The sequence below is a fragment of the Phacochoerus africanus genome, chromosome 11 (genome assembly GCF_016906955.1).
Source record: "Phacochoerus africanus isolate WHEZ1 chromosome 11, ROS_Pafr_v1, whole genome shotgun sequence".
Lineage (NCBI taxonomy): Eukaryota > Metazoa > Chordata > Mammalia > Artiodactyla > Suidae > Phacochoerus > Phacochoerus africanus.
In genome coordinates, this window is record NC_062554.1 from 8,299,189 (window position 1) to 8,317,970 (window position 18,782).

Consider the following 18,782-nt stretch of genomic DNA (forward strand, 5'->3'; position numbering starts at 1 on the left):
AAATAAAAAAAAAAAAATGTGGAGTTCCTGTCATGGTTCAGTGGTTAACGAATCTGACTAGGAACCATGAGGTTGTGGGTTTGATCCCTGGTCTGGATCAGTGGGTTAAGGATCCGGCGTTGCCATTAGCTGTGGTGTAGGTTGCAGATGAGGCTTGGATCTGGAGTTGCTGTGGCTGTGGTGTAGGCCGGTGGCTACAGCTCCGATTAGACCCCTAGCCTGGGAACCTCCATATGCCATGGGTGTGGCCCTAGAAATGGCAAAAAGACCAAAAAAAAAAAAAAAAAGCTACAAAATTCTGCAATAAAGTGTATTTGAGTTCACAGCACTTATTACTTTCCTATATGCAGTTATAAACTAATAATGAGACAGTAAAATACATTTAAGATCATGAATGTTGGAACCAGACTGTCTGGGTTGTAATTCTAGTTTTGCCACTTACTCTGTGATCTTGGGCAAGTTACCTAACCTCTCTGTGCCGAGGTTTACTTACCTGGAAAAGGGGATGATGGCAAGTCTTACTTTCTAGGGTTCTTATGGAGAGTTGGAGATTATATGGGTTACTGTTCGTAAAGAACTGGGAAGAGAGCCTAGCACATAGTGAGTCATATAAAGTGTTAGCTATATTATAATAATTACCAGGCACAGAATACATTGGTTCAATCTGCTCAATCATGCACATTTACCTACAGTCATGTATTAAAGCTGGCCTGTACTTGCTTATGAGGCCTGAACATTAAAGTTTCATGATGTTTACAAATCAGTGGTTAAACAGAGCCATTCGTAAAAATTAAAGTACAACAATTATTTTTTTTTTTGTCTTTTTGCCATTTCTAGGGCCGATCCCGCGGCACGTGGAAGTTCCCAGGCTAGGGGTCTAATCGGAGCTGTAGCCACCAGCCTACACCAGAGCCACAGCAACGCGGGACCCGAGCCGCGTCTGACCTACACCACAGCTCACGGCAACACAGGATCCTTCACCCACTGAGCGAGGCCAGGGATTGAACCCGCACCCTCATGGTTCCTAGTCGGATTCGTTAACCACTGAGCCACGACGGGAACTCCCCAGTACAAAAATTATTATTAAATAATTTATATTGAAAAAAAAGTGAGAGTTCCCTGATAGTCCAGTGACTAGGATTCAATGTTTTCCCCTCTGCAACCCGGGTTCAATCCATGGTCTGAGGACTGACATCTCACTTCAAGATGCTGCATGCCACAGCCAAAAAACTAACAAACATCCCCCCCCCAAAAAACACCTATAATAAATATTCAAATCTTATCATTTCCCAATTATTTTACTACATTCTACTATTGCCTATGCTCCTGGGGTTATCTGTTTATTGCATCTGTACTGTGTAAATAATGGTGCGATATTCTTCATTCTGTGGCATCAGTATCCATAGCTTGGAATCAGCCATGGGAGGAATATTTACACCATTGAAATTGGTAACCACTGCAAATCAGGGCTTTTTTATTGGATAAATTGATTGTTAAACATTTATCAGAACACCGCCACATATCATGTAACTTCTTTAAAGATGAAGAGACTGAGGACCAGAGAGGTGAAATGATTTGCCCAAGGCCACACAGCGAGGAAGTGGTATAGCTGGGATTCAAACCCAGGTTTCTGTTTCTTTGCTTGCTTTGCAAAAGAAAAATACATTTTCAAAGCCCACCTGCTTTTCAGTCGGCCACCCTCCCCTGAGGCAGGGCTGGTGAAGCTAGGTAGGCCTCAGACAAAAGCAGGAAAGATAACCCCCCTCTGGCTCTCTGCCCTTAATGTTCAAGCCCAACTCCCAAGCTGCCCCCTGCTGGGCGTGATGGGGGGGGGGGGGTCATTCCTTTCTAGTCCTGTGATTCCAACACAGACTTGGAGATGCCTTTGATCATTTATCTTAACTTGCTCCTCCCATTACTGTCTTACCCAGGGTCCATTTTTTGTTCATTATCTCTTTTTCCCAGAATCTCTCTGTTTCAAAGTTAACACTAAACCCATCCTTTCCCACACCTGTAGCTATTTTCTATTTTCCTGGTTTGAGAAGACTTGGCACTGCAGTTAAGATTTCCCGAATAATCACTAAAACTTTTTATGTTAACATTACGCATAGAAAACCATACACGTCAGAAGTTACAGCGCACATTTTCACAAACCTGGCACACCCATGGGATTAGTACCCAGATCCAGAACCAGTACCAGAACATTAGCTTTTTCTCAGACGCCTCCCCTTACCCCCTTTCAGTTTCTCTCCTCCCAAGGACAACCACAACGATGGCTTCTAAAAGTCATGCAACTCTCTTAACACTGGCAGATCTAGCACCACGTTGGGTACTCTGTAAGCATTATTGTCCCTCCCTTTAGGCAGGGAGGTAGTATCAAGACGCTTCTTTGGTCAATTTTGACCCATTTCCCACTCCTGTGGAGCAATGACAAGAAGCAATCCCATCACTTAACCCTGGGTCCTTGAAAATCCCCATCTCTTCTCTTGACCCTCAGTGATCTAGTCTATAAAACACTGACTGGAGTTCCCGTCGTGGCTCAGTGGAAACGAATCTGACTAGCATCCATAAGGACGCAGTTTCGATCCCTGGCCTCGCTCAGAGGCTTAAGGATCTGGTGTTGCTGTTCTGTGGTATAGGCTGGCAGCTGTAGCTTGGATTCGATCCCTAGCCTGGCAACCTCCATATGCCCTTAAAAGACAAAAAAAAAAAAAAAAATCAAAAAACCAAAACCAAAACCACCCCAAAAAACACTGACAAACCGAATCCATTAGCAGGGATCCTAGGAGAATCAAATGAAATCTCAATCTCCAAGCCTGATACAGTGTGTCTGCTGTGTAGTAATGTTATAGATTTTCTTAAAATCATTTTGTTATTTGCCAATTCCAAGTACAGGTGCTAATTGTTGATTTTATTATGCACCGGCATGGCATAAGGATTATACGTATATTATCTCATTTATAACTCTGACCAAATAAAATTCTTTAACTTTATCATCTACTTTTTCTCTTAGTCTTTAGCTTTTGGTAGTCAAGGGCATCATCATTTACCTAAAGATTTAGGTTTCCAAATCTAGGTATTTTTCTTGATTACTGTCTCTCTATACTCCACACATCTAATTCATTAGCAGGTTTTGCTGACTCAAAGCAAACCCAAGTCACTTAGGTTTTTTTGTTTGTTTGTTTTGCTTCTTAGGGCCACACCCTCAGCATATGGAAGTTTCCAGGCTAGGAGTCGAGCTGTGATGTAGGTCACAGATGCAGCTGGGATCCCCTGTTGCTGAGGCTGTGGTGTAGGCCAGTAGCTATAGCTCCGATTTGACCCCTACCCTGGCAACCCCCAGATGCCGTGGGTGTGGCCCTAACAAGCAAAAAAAAAAAAAAAAAGTCACTTAGTTCTTAATTTCCAATACATATCCTTTTTTTTTTTTTGGGCATTTCTGCCATTTCTAGGGCCGCTCCCGCAGCATATGGAGGTTCCCAGGCTAGGGGTCTAATCAGAGCTGTAGCCACCAGCCTACGCCACGCCACATCTGCAACCTACACCGCAGCTCAGGGCAACGCCGGATCCTTCACCCACTGAGCAAGGCCAGGGATCGAACCCGCAACCTCATAGTTCCTAGTCGGATTCATTAACCACTGCGCCATGACGGGAACTCCATATGTACCCTATTTTAAGGCCCTACTATCCCTCACTTAAAAATCTCCAAGAAAATGGAAGCTACTTGTGAACAGGCTCTCTGTAATATTGATCACAGCTGTATCCCCAGTACCCCAGCACCCAGAACAATGCCTGGCCCTTAGTGGGCTTTGGCTGACTTTACCTTGAATAAATGCATGTTGCAACCAACATTTGAAGAGGGTGCTATTACTATTTCCATCTTAGAGATAGGAAACAGGCTTGCAGTGGTTAAATAACTTACCTAAGTCCACACAACAAATATCAAAACCAAGATTCAAATCCCAGGTCTAACTCTAGAGCCTGCTCCATTATCCATTAGGCTGCCCTACTGAAATTCACTGGCTTATGCTGAAGGGTATTTTAGCTGATGTTAGGAGACATTTTAGTTGGAATTCCCCAATTTGAAAACTTCTTGAGAATAAAGTTCACGTGTCCCTTCACACAACTTGGAAGGCACAGCATCACTTGGATTCTTCTGTCTCATCTCTCATTGCCCTCTCCCAGCATTCCAGCCATAATGAAATTCCTTCTCTTCCCAGCAAACACTCCCCTCTCTCATCCCCTCTGGAAAACCTTCCCTAATTTCTCCATTCTGAGATTCTAACAGGCAGTACTTTATCACAGCTGGGAGGACTTTACTAAAATACTTGTTTATTTCTGTCTTTATTGTTCACTGCTGTGTCCCAGTGCCTAAGTGCCTGGAATAGATGGGGTACTTAATACTTGTTGAATACACGTATGGAAGGGCAAGGATTATTTTATCAGTTTACAAGTGGAAAGACTGCGGCTCCTAGAGGTGAGCTATTTTGCCCTGAGTTGCTCACGGAGCGGCAGAGCTGAGAGTAGAAACCAAGGTTTTACAGACAGCGCCTGCAGGGCACGCCCGCACCCTGGCTCCTCACTTCCGTTCGCTGCTATTAGCCCCGCCTACTTCAGCCAGCGCCGTCTCCGAGCCTCGTTTGACCCTCGGCGGCCGCCGTAGCGCGTCGCTTCCGTTGCCGTGGGAAACGACCCGGGACGTGGGGGGCTAAAGAGACGTTTCCCGCCGGCGGGAGCCGCGGTTGTGGCGGCGCGGGGGAGCTCCGAGGCGGCGGGGCCCGGCACGGCGGCACCATGGCGGACCAGTTTTATCTGGAAAATATAGACGAGTTCGTCACGGACCAGAACAAAATCGTGAGGACTTCGGGCTGGGGGATGCGGGCGCGCGACTGGGGTCCTGGGCCGGCGAGGCCGGCGGGGGCCTTGACCCCTGTGCGTGTGGCCGGGTGGGGACTGGCCGAGGGGGTCTGGTCCCCGTGCCTAGTGCCCCAGAGCGAGCGAGGCCTCGCCGGGGAGGAGCTCTGCTTGTCGCGCGAACCCGCGTCCCTGGGGTGGGCGTGCTGGGCTCTGCGCCCCGACCACGCGCCGCGGGGGTCAGGCGCGGAGGGAGGAGCGTTCATTGATAGCGTTTCTCAGGCCTCTCTACACCTGTCTGACAAGTTTGAAGTCCCAAAGTTACCCTTGAGGAAATTTGTCTTAGCCGGGTTAAGTGATAAGTTGTGCAAACCCTCCGACTGTCCGTTGTTTTCCTCTTCCCGGAAGTTGTGTGTTGATAGAGGTTTGACCTGCCTCGCAGGGTTAGAGTCAAGATTCAAGTGAGACGATGAATGTGAGTGCGTTTCGCAAATCGGGAAGATTGAGGGCTTGCTGTGAGTTTTGGATGCACATGATTGCGTTTAATCTTTACAGCGACCCGCCAGAAGTCGGTGGAAGTATCCCTACAAAAGGCAGTTGAAGCAGAGGGGCCAGATAATGTCTTTGCTTGCGGTTAGTAAGGGATAATAAGTTTTCCAGCCTAGATTTGTCTCTTGCTAGTGATTTCCTCTACATCACACCGCTTTTACCTAACCTATGTAAGTTTTCTGATTGTTGGAAACTCGACAGGTTGGGAGGAAGTGGCAAATGACAGGAGAGGTCAAGGATGGATGGCAGGGGGATCAAAGCTTGATGCCAGTTGTTCCCAATCTCACCCCTGATACACTATTCAACCACTTCACTCATTACCTGACCCGGCACCACCTGTGGGTGCTCTAATGTTTGTATGGCTGCACCTTTCCTCAGAAGTTGGAGTCATACAGTCCAGAGTAACCTGGCTTCCGGTTGAGTTTGAAGATAGTTTCTGGTGGTGGCCCCAAAAAAGGCAGAATGTGGGGGGGGGGCTTAGTAAAACAAGGAGTGTGAGGAAAGTAAGAGCTTTTCCTATGTATATTCAGGCTTTCTTTTTAGACTCTTGCATGAATTGATCTGCGATACAAACTTCTTAGTATCTGCAAGATAAATACCGTGGTCCTCCCTGCCCAGACGGACAGCTCTTGGCAAAACTGGGGTGGCATCTAATGTAATTTATAATGCATTATCATCTGAGAATAAGAATCTTGAGGAGCCCTTGGGACTGACCCTCACTCTGGATTCATCTTATAAAACATTTAAAAAATTTCTTCTTTTTGCAGGTGACATACAAATGGCTGAGCTATACACTAGGAGTTCATGTTAATCAGGCCAAACAGTAAGTACAATTTATTTATTTATTTATTTTCGGTCTTTTTGTCTTTTAGGGCTGCTCCTGCAGCATATGGAGGTTCCCAGGCTAGGGGTCTAATCGGAGCTGTAGCCACCAGCCTACACCAGAGCCACAGCAACTCGGGATCCGAGCCACGTCTGTGACCTACACCACAGCTCACGGCAACGCCGGATCGTTAACCCACTGAGCAAGGCCAGGGATCGAACCTGCAACCTCATGGTTCCTAGTCAGATTCGTTAACCACTGCGCCACGACGGGAACTCCAGTAAGTACAATTTATTACTGACTTTAATCAGATTGGAAATTTTTTTTTCTTTTGCTGTGTTGTTAGCGTTACAGGAAGTCTCTATGTTAAAACCACCCCCCTCCCCCGCCCCTCTGGGGAAATGAGAAAGAATACTATTTTGTCTATTATTTAGGAGGTGGGTGGACTTGTATACAAATGTGTGGTGATACGTTTACTGGATTTATTTGTGGCCTTGTCTTCTGCTTCACATCACTTTGTTACTTCAAGTTCATTAAATGGACTAGCTGATTTTATTTACATCTCAGATTTATATGGCTGTTATCCCAAACATCTTTGTAACGTTTTCACACGTGCGTGCTCCTCAGGCCTGTCTGGGTGTTACTGAGACACTTTAATGTTGATAGTGAGGTCAACCAGTGTTTGACGTAGGCTTTATGACAGTGTGAGACGGGAGAACTATTTCAGGGAAGCTGAAAAGGGCGGGTTTAGGATGATGCGGAGCATTTCCCGTCTAGAATTTTGCCACATCTCCTTTCCTTGCTGACACTTGTCGTGCAACCTCAGGCCGGAGTGGAAAAGGCAAGCTTTTGAATTAACTTCGAAATTCTTCACCTGCACGTGTGCAGATATTGTCTGTGTCTGGTGGGTAGCAACTGGTGAACAGGCTAATAGTACATATATTGAGTTGATATACTCATTTTGTTTGCTTTATTCCTAAATGTGGTCTGATTTTTCCCTCTTCCTTGAGTCGTAGGAACATTCTGTGAGTCTTAAACAATCTTTGATCTCTGGAGTGGGTTGATTGGGCTTGATTTGGATTGCCGTTTGACGGATCTTGGAAGCCAATTTTGGCTGGGATGTTTATGCCTTCAAGACCTGGCCCAGGGGATGGGTTTGGACTGATTTTTGACTATTTGAGATTGCCTTTGCTAAGGCCAGTCCTGGCCCAAACCGGAAAAGTTCGGGTAACTTTGGGAATGGACACCCATAAGAGTAATTGTTGGTTGTGGTGTGGATGTTTGACTATGCACTGATGTAACTCTTACTGTGTAAGCCTGTTGAGGTTAAAGGTGCATGTTGAAGACTGGAGTTGAAATACAGTTGCCTGCACTTTTACTGTAGCTGCCCTTATTTCCCGTACTTTTTATGGAATCACTATGCCCTCTAGCCCCTGCCTGTCTGCCACCTCCATCCATACCACTCTCCACCTCGCTTATCCTCAAGCCTCCTTGCCTTTCTGTGCCTCCGATATGCCAGGCCCATTATCACCCAAGGACACCTGTACCATTCCCTCTCCCTGGAATGCTCTTCTCCCAGCGGGTTCATCGTTCAGATTCAGGTCAAATTTCACATATTCCTTCGTAGAACAACTCTTCCCTAATGCTCTATTTCAGGTACCTCTCCCCCTCCTTAATTCTCTGTCATGTTACCCTGTTAATTTTTGATAATCCCTTTTTGAAAAACAGTTTGAGATATAATTCACCCATTGAAAGTGATTCAGTGATTTTTATCTTTTTTTTTGGTCTTTTTGCCATTTCTTGGGCCACTCCCGTGGCATATGGAGGTTCCCAGGCTGGGGGTCGAATCGGAGCTGTAGCTGCCAGCCTATGCCAGAGCCGCAGCAGCACAGGATCCAAGCTTTGTCTGCGACCTACACCACAGCTCATGGCAACGCCGGATCCTTAACTCACTGAGCAAGGCCAGGGATCAAAACCGCAACCTCATGGTTCCTAGTCGGATTCATTAACCACTGCACCACAAGGGGAACTCCATCAGTGAGTTTTAATATATTTGTAGTGTTGTACAGCCACCACTGCAATTAATTTCAGAATGTTTTCATCACCGTCAAAAGAAGCCCTGTGTCCATTAGCAGTCTCTCATCATTCCTGCCCATCTTCTCCAGCGTTAGGCAACAACTGATACCGTCTTTGTCTATAGACTTGCCTGTCCTGGAGAGGTCACGTAAATGGAATCATTTGCTATGGAATCCGTGTGTCTGGTTTCTTAGCATGCTGTCTTCAAGGTTTGGCCATGTTATGCATGTATCAGTACTTCAGTCCTTTTTATGGTTGACTGATGTTCCATTATATGGAATATTAAATTAATTTATACATTTATAAATTAGTTTTCTAGGGCTGCCATAACAGAATACTACAAACCGGGTGGCTTAAAACAACAGAAATTTGGGAGTTCCTGTGTTGGCTCAGCGGAAATGAACCTGACGAGGATCCATGAGGACGTGGGTTTGACCCCTGGCCTCGCTCAGTGGGTTAAGGATCTGATGTTGCCGTGAGCTGTGGTGTAGGTCACAGACGCAACTCAGATCCCGTGTGGCTGTGGCATAGGCCAGTGGCTACGGCTCCAATTCAACCCCCTAGACTTGGCGTTTCTGTATGCTGCGGTTTCGGCCCTAAAGAAAAAGAAAAAAGAAACGCATTCATTGTCTCACTTCTGGAGGCTGGAAGTCCAAAATTAAGGTTTGGCAGGGCCGTACTCCCTTCGAAACCTGTAGAACACACATCCTTCCTTGCTTCTTTCCAGCTTCTGGTGGTTTGCTGGCAGTCTTTGGCATTCTTTGGCCTGTAGCTGCGTAACCCCAATATCTGCCTTCGTGGTCACATGGCATTCTCTCTGTTGTCTACATCTTCACGTGGCCATCTTATAAGGATACCAATCATAGTAGGTCAGGAGCCCACCCTACTCTAGTGTGACCTCATCTTAACTAGTGACATCTGCAGAGGCCCTATTTCCAAATAAGGTCACACTCCGAGGTATTGGTGGTTGGTCTTCAGCGTAAAATGTTGCCAGGAGTACGGTTCAATCCATGATATACGAGTATACAGCATTTTGTTTACCCATTCACCTAGTGGTGGACATTTGGGTTATTTCCACATCTGGGTGTTATGAACATTTGTGTATAAGTTTTTGGGTGGCCATGTGCCTTCAGTTCTCCTAGTATCCACCTAAGATTGGAACTTCTGGGTCATATGTAATATTTTGAGGAGCTGATGAGCTGTTTTCCAAAGTGGCTGTACTATTTTACAATCCCAGCAGCAAGGTACGAGGGTTCTAATAGCTATCTCAACATTCTTGTCAGCTCTTTTCTATTATCTTGTCTTTTAAAATATTAGCCATCCTAGTGGGTCTGAAGTGGTATCATTCTGGGCTGTTTTTGTTTCGTTTTTTGGCCACACCCGCAGCCGCTGGAGCCACAGCAGTGACAACCCAGGATCTCTAACCCACCCAACTACACAGGAACTCTGGCGTTCTTATGGTTTCGATTTGCATTTCTGTGATAGCCGAAGATACTGATCTTCTTTTCATGTGCTTGTAAGCCATTTGCATGTTTTCTTTGGAGAATTATCTTTACAGATTCTTTTCCCATTTTTTATTGGTTTTTTTGTCTTTTTATTATTATTATTTTTTTTTTTGTCTTTTTGCTATTTCTTGGGCTGCTCCCGCAGCATATGGAGGTTCCCAGGCTAGGGGTCTAATTGGAGCTGTAGCCGCCGGCCTACGCCAGAGCCACAGCAACGCAGGATCCCAGCCATGTCTGCGACCTACACCACAGCTCACGGCAACGCTGGATTCTTAACTCACTGAGCGAGGCCAGGGATTGAACCCGCAACCTCATGGTTCCTCGTCGGATTCGTGAACCACTGCACCACGACGGGAACTCCCTGTCTTTTTATTATTGAATTGTAAGAGTTCTTTAAATATTCTTGATAGAAGACCCTGATCAGATAATGATTTGCGAAAATTTTCTCCCATTCTGTGGGTTGTCTTGCAGGGTTTTTTTTTTTAGGTTCACACCCATGGCATATGGAAGTTCCCAGGCTAGGGGTCCAATCAGCTATAGCTGCTGGCCTACACCACAGCCACAGCAACGTCGGATCCTTAACCCACTGAGCTGGGGCCGGGGATCAAACCCACATCCTCATGGATACTAGTCAGGTTTGAACCACAACAGGAACTCCCTCTTTGAGCTTTCTTGATGGTGCCTTTTGAAGTGCAAAAGTTCTTATTGTTAGAGTCCCGTTTTTTTCTGTTTTGTTGCTGGTGCTTTTTATGTAGTATCTAAGAAGACTTGCCTAACCCAAGTAAATCATGAAGATTTATCCCTGTGAGTTTTTATATCAGTAATTACCACTTCATTTAAGGTTTCCACATACCCTTATATGTACAAAAAATGCTTCAGTCCCCACAGTAAGAATGCGCTATAGGAGTTCCTGTCGTGGCTCCGTGGTTAACAAATCCGACTAGGAACCATGAGGTTGCGGGTTGGATCCCTGGCCTCGCTCAGTGGATTAAGGATCCGGCATTGCTGTGGCTGTGGTGTAGGTTGCAGACGCAGCTCCAATTCGACCCCTAGCCTGGGAACCTCCATATGCCACGGGTGCAGCCCTAGAAAAGACAAAAAAAAAAAGCCAAAACACCAAGAATGCGCTATAGTTTTCAGATTAGGTGTTGGTTCAAGCTGATTTTTATTTATTTATTTTTGTCTTTTTTTTTGTATTTTCTAGAACCACACTTGCGGCATATGGAGGTTCCCAGGCTAGGGGTCGAATCAGAGCTGTAGCCACCGGCCTACACCACAGCCACAGCAATGCCGGATCCCAGCCGAGTCTGCAACCTACACCACTGCTCACGGCAACGCTGGATTCTTAACTCACTGACGAGGCCAGGGATGGAACCCACATCCTCATGGATACTAGTTGGATTCATTTCTGCTGCGCCACGATGGGAAGGCCTCTGTATTTGGTTTTTTAAGGACTCTCCATATGGTTCACCATAGTGCTAGCACCAGTTTACATTCCCATCAACAGTGTTGGAGGGCTGCCTTTCTCCACACTCTCCAGCATGTGTTATTTGTAGACTTTTCGATGAAGGCCATTCTGACTGGTGTGAGGTGATACTTCACTGTGATTTTGATTTTCATTTCTTTAGTCATTAGTGGTGTTGAGCATCTTTTCTTTCATGTGGTTTTTGGCCATCTGTGTATCTTCAGAGAAATGTCTGTTGAGATCTTCTGCCCATATTTCAGTTGGCTTATTTGTTTTTTGATGTAGAGCTATCTGAGCTATTTGTATGTTTTGCAGATTAATCCTTTGTTGGGCACATCATTTGCAAATATTTTCTCTGCAGGCTATCTTTTTGTTTTGTTTATGGTTTCCTTTACTGTCCAAAGGCTTTTAATTAGGTCCCATTTGTTTGTTTTTTTATTTCTGTTACTCTAGGAGACAGATCCAAAAAGGTATTGCTGCAGTCTTTGTCAGAGAATGTTCTGCTTATGTTTTCCCAGGAATCATTTTGTATATGGTGTAAGGAAAGGGCCCAATTTCCTTCTCTTGCATGTGGATGTCTACTTGTTCCAGCGTCTCATAATTCTTATTCCTAGCTGACATTTTCTTGTTATACGTCCTCCTCCCACGAGAATATAAACTCCATGAAGGCGGGGGGACATGTTTTCAGGTTCATCCCTGTTCCAGTTACTATTGCTGTGTAACAGATTGCCTCCAAATTTAGTGGCTTGAAAGACCATGTTATGTTCATAGATTCTTTTGGTTTGGAATTTGGGCAAGGCACGGTGAGAATGGTTCTTTCTGTTCCATTATGTCTGGTGCCTCAGTGGCTGGAGTCCAGTCATTTGTAGGCAACTGTATGTACACGTCCGGCAGTTGATGCTGCCCATCAGCTGGGATGTCAGCAAGGGCTGTTGACCCGTCGTTGTGGGTGATCTGTGTCTATGGCCTGGGCTTCCCAAGATCAAGACGTCTTCAGGTAGTCAGACTTCTTTTTTTTTTTTGTCTTTTTAGGGCCACACCCTCGGCATGTGGAGGTTCCCAGGGTAGGGGCCAAATCGGAGCTATAGCTGCTGGCCTACACCACAGCCACAGCCATGCAGGATCCAAGCCGTGTCTGCGACCTACACCACAGCTCATGGCAGCCCCCCAGATCCTTAACCCACTGAGCAAGGCCAGGGATCGAATCTGCAACCTCATGGTTCCTAGTCGGGTTCATTAACCACTGAACAATGGGAACTCCCAAGAAAATTAATTTTTTTCAGAAGATGTCTACTGGAACAATTGATAAATGTATGGAAAAAAAAAAGTCTCAACTTCCCCAACACTGAACAACAATTAATTTGAGATGAATATATATATCTAAATGTAAAAGCTAATACTGTAATACTTCTAGAAGGAAATGTCGATGTTTTTCAACTTGAGGTGAGTAAAAATTTATGAGGCAGTACATGAAAAGCTCTAAACGGAGCTTTTTAAGTAATGGTAAATTGGACATGATTAAAAATTTCTTGATGTAACAGGATTGTTTTGATAATCAAATGTTATAATGGATACGAAAATAGTTGAAAGGATATTAGCACTGAATAAATTTACTTGGCCTTCAATGAAAAAAAAAGTATCACCATTGACACTGAGGGCAATTACTGGGCATGGTTTTTACTGTTTGCTTGGATTCAGTAAGAGATGTTTTTTCAGGGAGTTCCCTTTGTGGCACAGTGGAACCGAATCCAACTAGAATCCATGAGGATGCAGGTTTGATCCCTGGCCTCGCTTAGTGGGTTGGGATTCCGGCACTGCTGTGAGCTGTGGTATAGGTCGCAGACGTGGCTCAGATCCCACAGTTGCTGTGGCTATGGAATAGGCTGGCAGCTGCAGCTCAGATTTGACCCTTGGGAACTTCCATATGCTGCAGGTGTGGCCCTAAACAAAAGCCAAAAAAAAAAAAAAAAACAAGTTTTTTCAGTTTTTACTATATTTTTAGCACTATTTTAGGCTCTTATAAAACAGCAAACCTGGCAGACAAGGTCCCTCCCATTATTGATTTAAACAGGATAATTTCAGGTTGTAAGAATGCTGTGGGGAGTTGCCGTTGTGGCTCAGTGGAAGCGACTCTGACTAGTAATCATGACGTTGAGGGTTCGATCCCTGCCCTCGCTTACTGGGTTAAGGATCCCGCATGATTGTGTTGTAGGCCAGCAGCTACAACTCTGATTCAACCCCTAGCCCAGGAACCTCCATATGCCTTGGGTGTGGCCCTAAAAAGCAAAAATAAAATAAAATAAAAATGTGAAGGAATTAGGTTAGGAAAGGCAATATAGACTACACCATTCATCCTAGGGAGGATTGTGGGTGGAACTCATCAGGAGGGAGGATTAATGAATTAAAATGAGAAGATGAGAGAATATAGTTCATCACGTGTGTAGGAAATGCATCTTGTAAGACGTCATATGTATTGTCATTCACATTTAGGAGTATTTGGCCCATTACTAAGATGTTTGGCATAATCAAGCTAGGTGACCATATCTTAGAGATTCAAAACAAGCAGAATTTTTTTTAAAAGAGTTTGTGCAGTTTCTAATGTGTTAATATAAAAGAGAACTGAGGTTGATTTGGGGAGATAAGTGCACAGAGGACAATGACTGCAGTGATGCAAGCAAGACTATGAGTTGTTGATAAAAGACAATGCACGTAGCCAGCAAGCTGAAAGCATCTTGGGCGTGGTCCCTGCCTATCATGTCGTCCTAACGTAAATAAACCAAAGTGTTCATGAGTCTGTGTACCTCATCTTTGCTGACATAAGTGCTGCATGGAAGGAAATACAAAGGGGAGCGAGATAAAGGATTCACCAAAAAAAAAAAGCTCAGTAGGACACATTTTTCCTCAAGATGTTTATAATCTAGTGAGGATGGCAGATATATAAACTAAATAATTAGAAATACAATGCGGTAAGTGCTACAGTAACAGGTATGGGATAGGTTCCATTAGAACTTAGAAGGCAGGGGCGCCCTGTTGGCCTGGTGCTCTTAGGGAAGGCTTCGCATAGGACGTGATGACTGGGCTGCTGTCCTGATGAGGCGTCAGGAGGAAGAGGTCTGAGAAGAGCATTCTAGGCAGAAGGGGGGGCATCCAAAGCATCCAGGGGAATTGTAGAATGTTTCTTAAGGTGGAAAGTAGTGTGAATGTGGGAGAAGGGTGAGAGAGAAGGGGACCCGAGCACAGGCCTCCGTGTTGCTGCTAGCGAGTTGGATTTCCTCCCTAGGGCATAGGGCGCTAGTGAAAACTTTGAACAGGGAATGACACTTCAGATCAGAGTAACCAACTACCTTTTCAACAGCATTGAAAGACTAATAGGCATCAGATTTAACATGCCCCAAAACTTAACTCCTAACCCCCCCATCACCTCCTTCTCTCTTTCCCCTACTTTCCTCCATCTCGGTGAATGACAGCTTTGTTCTTTGTGTTGCTTAGTTCAGTCGTCTTTTTTTTTTTTTTGGTCTTTTTAGGGCCACACCTGCAGCATATGGAGGTTCCCAGGCTAGGAGTTGAATCGGAGCTACAGCTGCTGGCCCACACCACAGCTACAGCAACATGGGATCCACGCGGCATCTGTGACCTACACCAAAGCTCATGGCAACACCTGATCCTTAGCACACTGAGCAAGGCTAGGGATCGAACCTGCGTCCTCATGGATACTAGTCAGGTTTGTTAACTGCCGAGCCACAATGGGAATGCCCCTTTTTCCCCTTTTTGGCCATGCCCACTGTGTGTGGAAGTTCCCAGGCCAGGGGTCAAACCCATGCCAAAGCATCAAGCCAAGCCGCTGTAGTGACAATGCTATTCCTTAACCTGCTGCGCCAGAAGAAAACTCCAGTCCAGTCGCCCTTGACCTTTCTTTCTCTCATAGCCCACAGTCAATCCATCAGCACGTCCTGTTATCTCTCCCTTTGAGAGATACCCAGAATTCATCCATTAATTACTAGCTCCATTGCTACCACCCTGTCTGAGCCGCCATGCTCTCTAGGCTGGATTTCTGCAGTAGCCTTCTGATTGGCCTCCTGCTTCCTTCCCTGCCCCTTGACAGTGTATTCTCCGCACACCAGTCAGGAATCCTCCTAAGAGATAAGATCCTGTTACTTCTGCTCTCGACCTTCTAAGACCTTCTTGCCTAGTGTCCTCTCTCAGGCTGCAGAGCCCGCGTGTCTGGCCCTTGGCTGTCTTCTCCCCGTCTTCCTCGCTCAGCACACTCACCTCTCATCTGGTCCTGAGGCTGGGCTTACACTCTCGCCTCAGAGCCCTTGCATTTGCTCTTCTTTCCGCATGGAGCATTCTTCCCCGAGACTGCACATTGGTGGCTCTGTCATTTCCTGCAGGGCTCTGTTCTTGAGAGCTTCCCTAATCATTTTATATAAAATAGAAAAACTTCTCAGGCATTCTCTGTTCTAATCTTTTGCCCCCGTAGACTTACTACCATCTGACATATTTACTTGTTGGTTTATTGTTTTTCTCTTTTCTACAGTGCAAATTCTGAATGGGTAGAAACTTTGACTGCTTTGTTCACTGGTCTGTCCCCAAGGCATAGAGCACGAAGTAGCTGCTCAGTAAAGTTTTATTGACGGCATGACTTGGTTTGCATTTTTAAACCTTCACCTTGGCAGCCTTGTGGATAATGAATGGGAAAAGGGTGAGAGGAAGGAATTGACACTTGGAATTGAAATTGTCCAGTCAAGAAATTTGGAGGGCATGGAGTCAAGAATTACTTGGGAGGGAGAACTGACAAAATTTGGCAACTCGGTGGCTAAGGAGAAGTGAAGGATAATGACTCCCAGATTTCTGGCTTTAGTGGTTTGAGCAGATGTTGTTGTTGGGATTAAATGAAGCCACGAGGATGAATGAAAGGGCTCAGGGAGAATAGGCAGTCAGGTGACCGGTCATCCTGGTGTGCCCAGGACGGTTTGTCTTGGTGCTGGAGTCCATGTCTCAGGACACCCCTCCGAACTAGGCAAACCCCGATCATGGCTCACTCTAGCGAGTGAAAAGACAGCTGAAGAGAGAACCCCAGCAGGACAGAAGGGGAGGAGGTAGCCAAGTCTAAGCAGGAAAGCAGGAGACTCAGCGAGGCATTGGGTCGGAGAAGCTAAGGAGTAGTCAGCGGCCTAGGGGTTTTTGTTTCTAGCCATCCTTGGCAGAAGTATGACATGTTATAGAGGCTCACCAAATGTTTCCTCAAATAAAAGACGCAAAATGATATGTCTCTTTTGTTGATGTTTCTGTCAAATTGTAAGTTATTGAGGGGAGTCAGCTTCTGATGATACTAGGTGGATAAGCACTGCCACAGCTGTGGCGTGGGTTGTAGCTGCCACTCAGATTCAATCCCTGGTCCAGGAACTTCCAAATACCAGTGCAACCATTAAAAAAAAAAAATGAATTTCTATATTGACTGTTTGGTAATCTCAGGTTAATGAATACTAGGCAGTGTAAACTCTTAAAATTTGCAGTTCTGAAACAGCATTGAATCTGATCATATGATTGGAATTTCTCGGAGTTCCCATGGTGGTCAGCAGGATCCATGGTGTCTTGGGAGCACCGGGATGCAGATTCGATCCCCGGCCTGGCACAGTGGGCTAAGGATCCGGCGTTGCCACAACTGGCTTAGGTCCCAACTACCCCTCGGATCTGATCCCTGGCCTGGGAACTCCATATGCCGCAGCGTGGCAACAAAGAAAAAAGAGATTGGGATTTTAGAGCCAGCTACTTTGTGATCATCTACACAGTAGTTCTTAATGTTTTGGAGCAATCCTTTTGTGAATCTATGGAAACCTTGAATCATCTCCACCCTCCCCCCTTTTTCCCCCACAAAAAAAACACAAAGATTTTGCTTATGGTTTTGAGGGGTGGAGGGTTATGGATGGCACAGGAATCTCAGGTTAAGAGAGCTATGATCTATCTAGTACAGCCCTCCTGACTTACACTCAGGGTATAAAGAGGCCTGGAGAAACTAATTTATCTAGGATCCCGTGGCTAGGTCGTGACTGAACTTACTCTCGATTCATTATCCGTTATATGCCTTTGCCTCTTTAATGCAGGCTTAGCTCCTCTTGACCTCCTATTAGATTTCCTCTCATTGGTTACTTGGTGACTGTGCCAGCTTAGTGCAAATTGACACCAACGCCTGTGTTACGTTCATCTTTTTTCAACTCTTAAAAAAAAAAAATCAACTCTGTGTCTGTGGACAGAGCAAAAATATTCTGTAAAATTTTTGATGCACAGTCAGATTTCATACATCTAACTTGTAACTCATGAATTAACAGTTGATGAGGTAAACTTTTCATTAATGACTTGGCCTTTTGTTTGTCACAGGATGCTGTATGACTATGTTGAAAGGAAGCGGAAGGAAAATTCGGGAGCCCAGCTGCATGTTACCTATTTAGTGTCCGGCAGTCTCATTCAGAATGGACATTCCGTAAGTTCTCAGAGAAACTTATGGTGGGTTCCAGTGTCTTCGAAGTGTAAATAGTGTTATGTAACATAACATAGGGCGAAAACAAGATTCAGTATGAGGAAACTTTTCAAAAGCTAATTGAAGATAATGATTATTTTGGATGTTTAGGCTAAACCCGAAACTGAGAAGTTTGGGGAACATCTTGGCTGTGAGGCAGAGACTGTGTTATTACTACTGTGCAGTTTTCCAAGGCAGCAAGACATTTTGGAAACTGCTTCTGTTATTCCTTTCTTCCTTTTGAACATATATTGGGGACAGTGCTGGTGAATTTCCAGCCCATTCAAATGTCATGCCACAGACTCAGATGTTCAGAAAGTATAATTTTATTTTATTTTATTTTTTTGTCTTTTTTGCCATTGTCTTGGGCCACTCCCTTGGCATATGGAGGTTCCCAGTCTAGGGGTCCAGTCGGAGCTGTAGTGGCCGGCCTATGCCAGAGCCACAGCAACACAGGATCCGAGCCATGTCTGCGACCTACACCACAGCTCACGGCAAAGCAGGATCCTTAACCCACTGAGCAAGGGCAGGGATCGAACCCGCAACCTCATGGTTCCTAGTCGGATTCGTTAACCGTTGCGCCACGACAGGAACTCCCTAAGTGAACTTGGTTTTAATATGAGCTCTCATCCAGAAGCTCTACTGAGAAAACGCCATTCCTTCTGCAGCTGATGGATTCTTGGGAACTTTGGTGATTCTTCTTTCTTGCTTCCCCCAATCCAACTGAGGCATTCCTCCTCTGTTCTCACTCCCCACACCTCTTGCCTGTAGCGTTGTCTTTTGCTCCCACACAACCTCCACCCAAGGAAGGAATTTAGTAAGGATCCTCCTCACAGAGCCACTTACACACGTTTTCCTCTTCCCTTTGTACTTGACCCTAAGGCCAGAGGTTCAGAAGCCAGATTTAGCAAAATAATGGCTAGATTAGTCTTCTATCAGTAGAGTCCCAAGCCTGTGAGATTTAAAGCTGGAATTGGCAGTTGAGTAATTTAC

General features: G+C 45.3%; 1 protein-coding gene across 3 annotated transcripts in view; it reads left to right on the top strand.

Moving 5' to 3' along the window:
• Nucleotides 1–4,674: 4,674 nt before the first annotated feature.
• POLD3 (DNA polymerase delta 3, accessory subunit) overlaps nt 4,675–18,782 on the top strand; it is a 49,992-nt gene continuing 35,884 nt past the window's right edge. Inside the window, exons 1-4 of one of the 3 annotated variants that reach the window (XM_047752325.1) lie at nt 4,675–4,854; nt 5,410–5,487; nt 6,171–6,226; nt 17,651–17,753. In XM_047752325.1, coding sequence (XP_047608281.1) covers nt 4,795–4,854; nt 5,410–5,487; nt 6,171–6,226; nt 17,651–17,753 — 297 coding nt within the window. In that variant the 5' untranslated portion in view covers nt 4,675–4,794. The remainder of the gene's footprint in view (nt 4,855–5,409; nt 5,488–6,170; nt 6,227–17,650; nt 17,754–18,782) is intronic. The other 2 variants (XM_047752324.1, XM_047752326.1) reach the window with 2 other exon arrangements.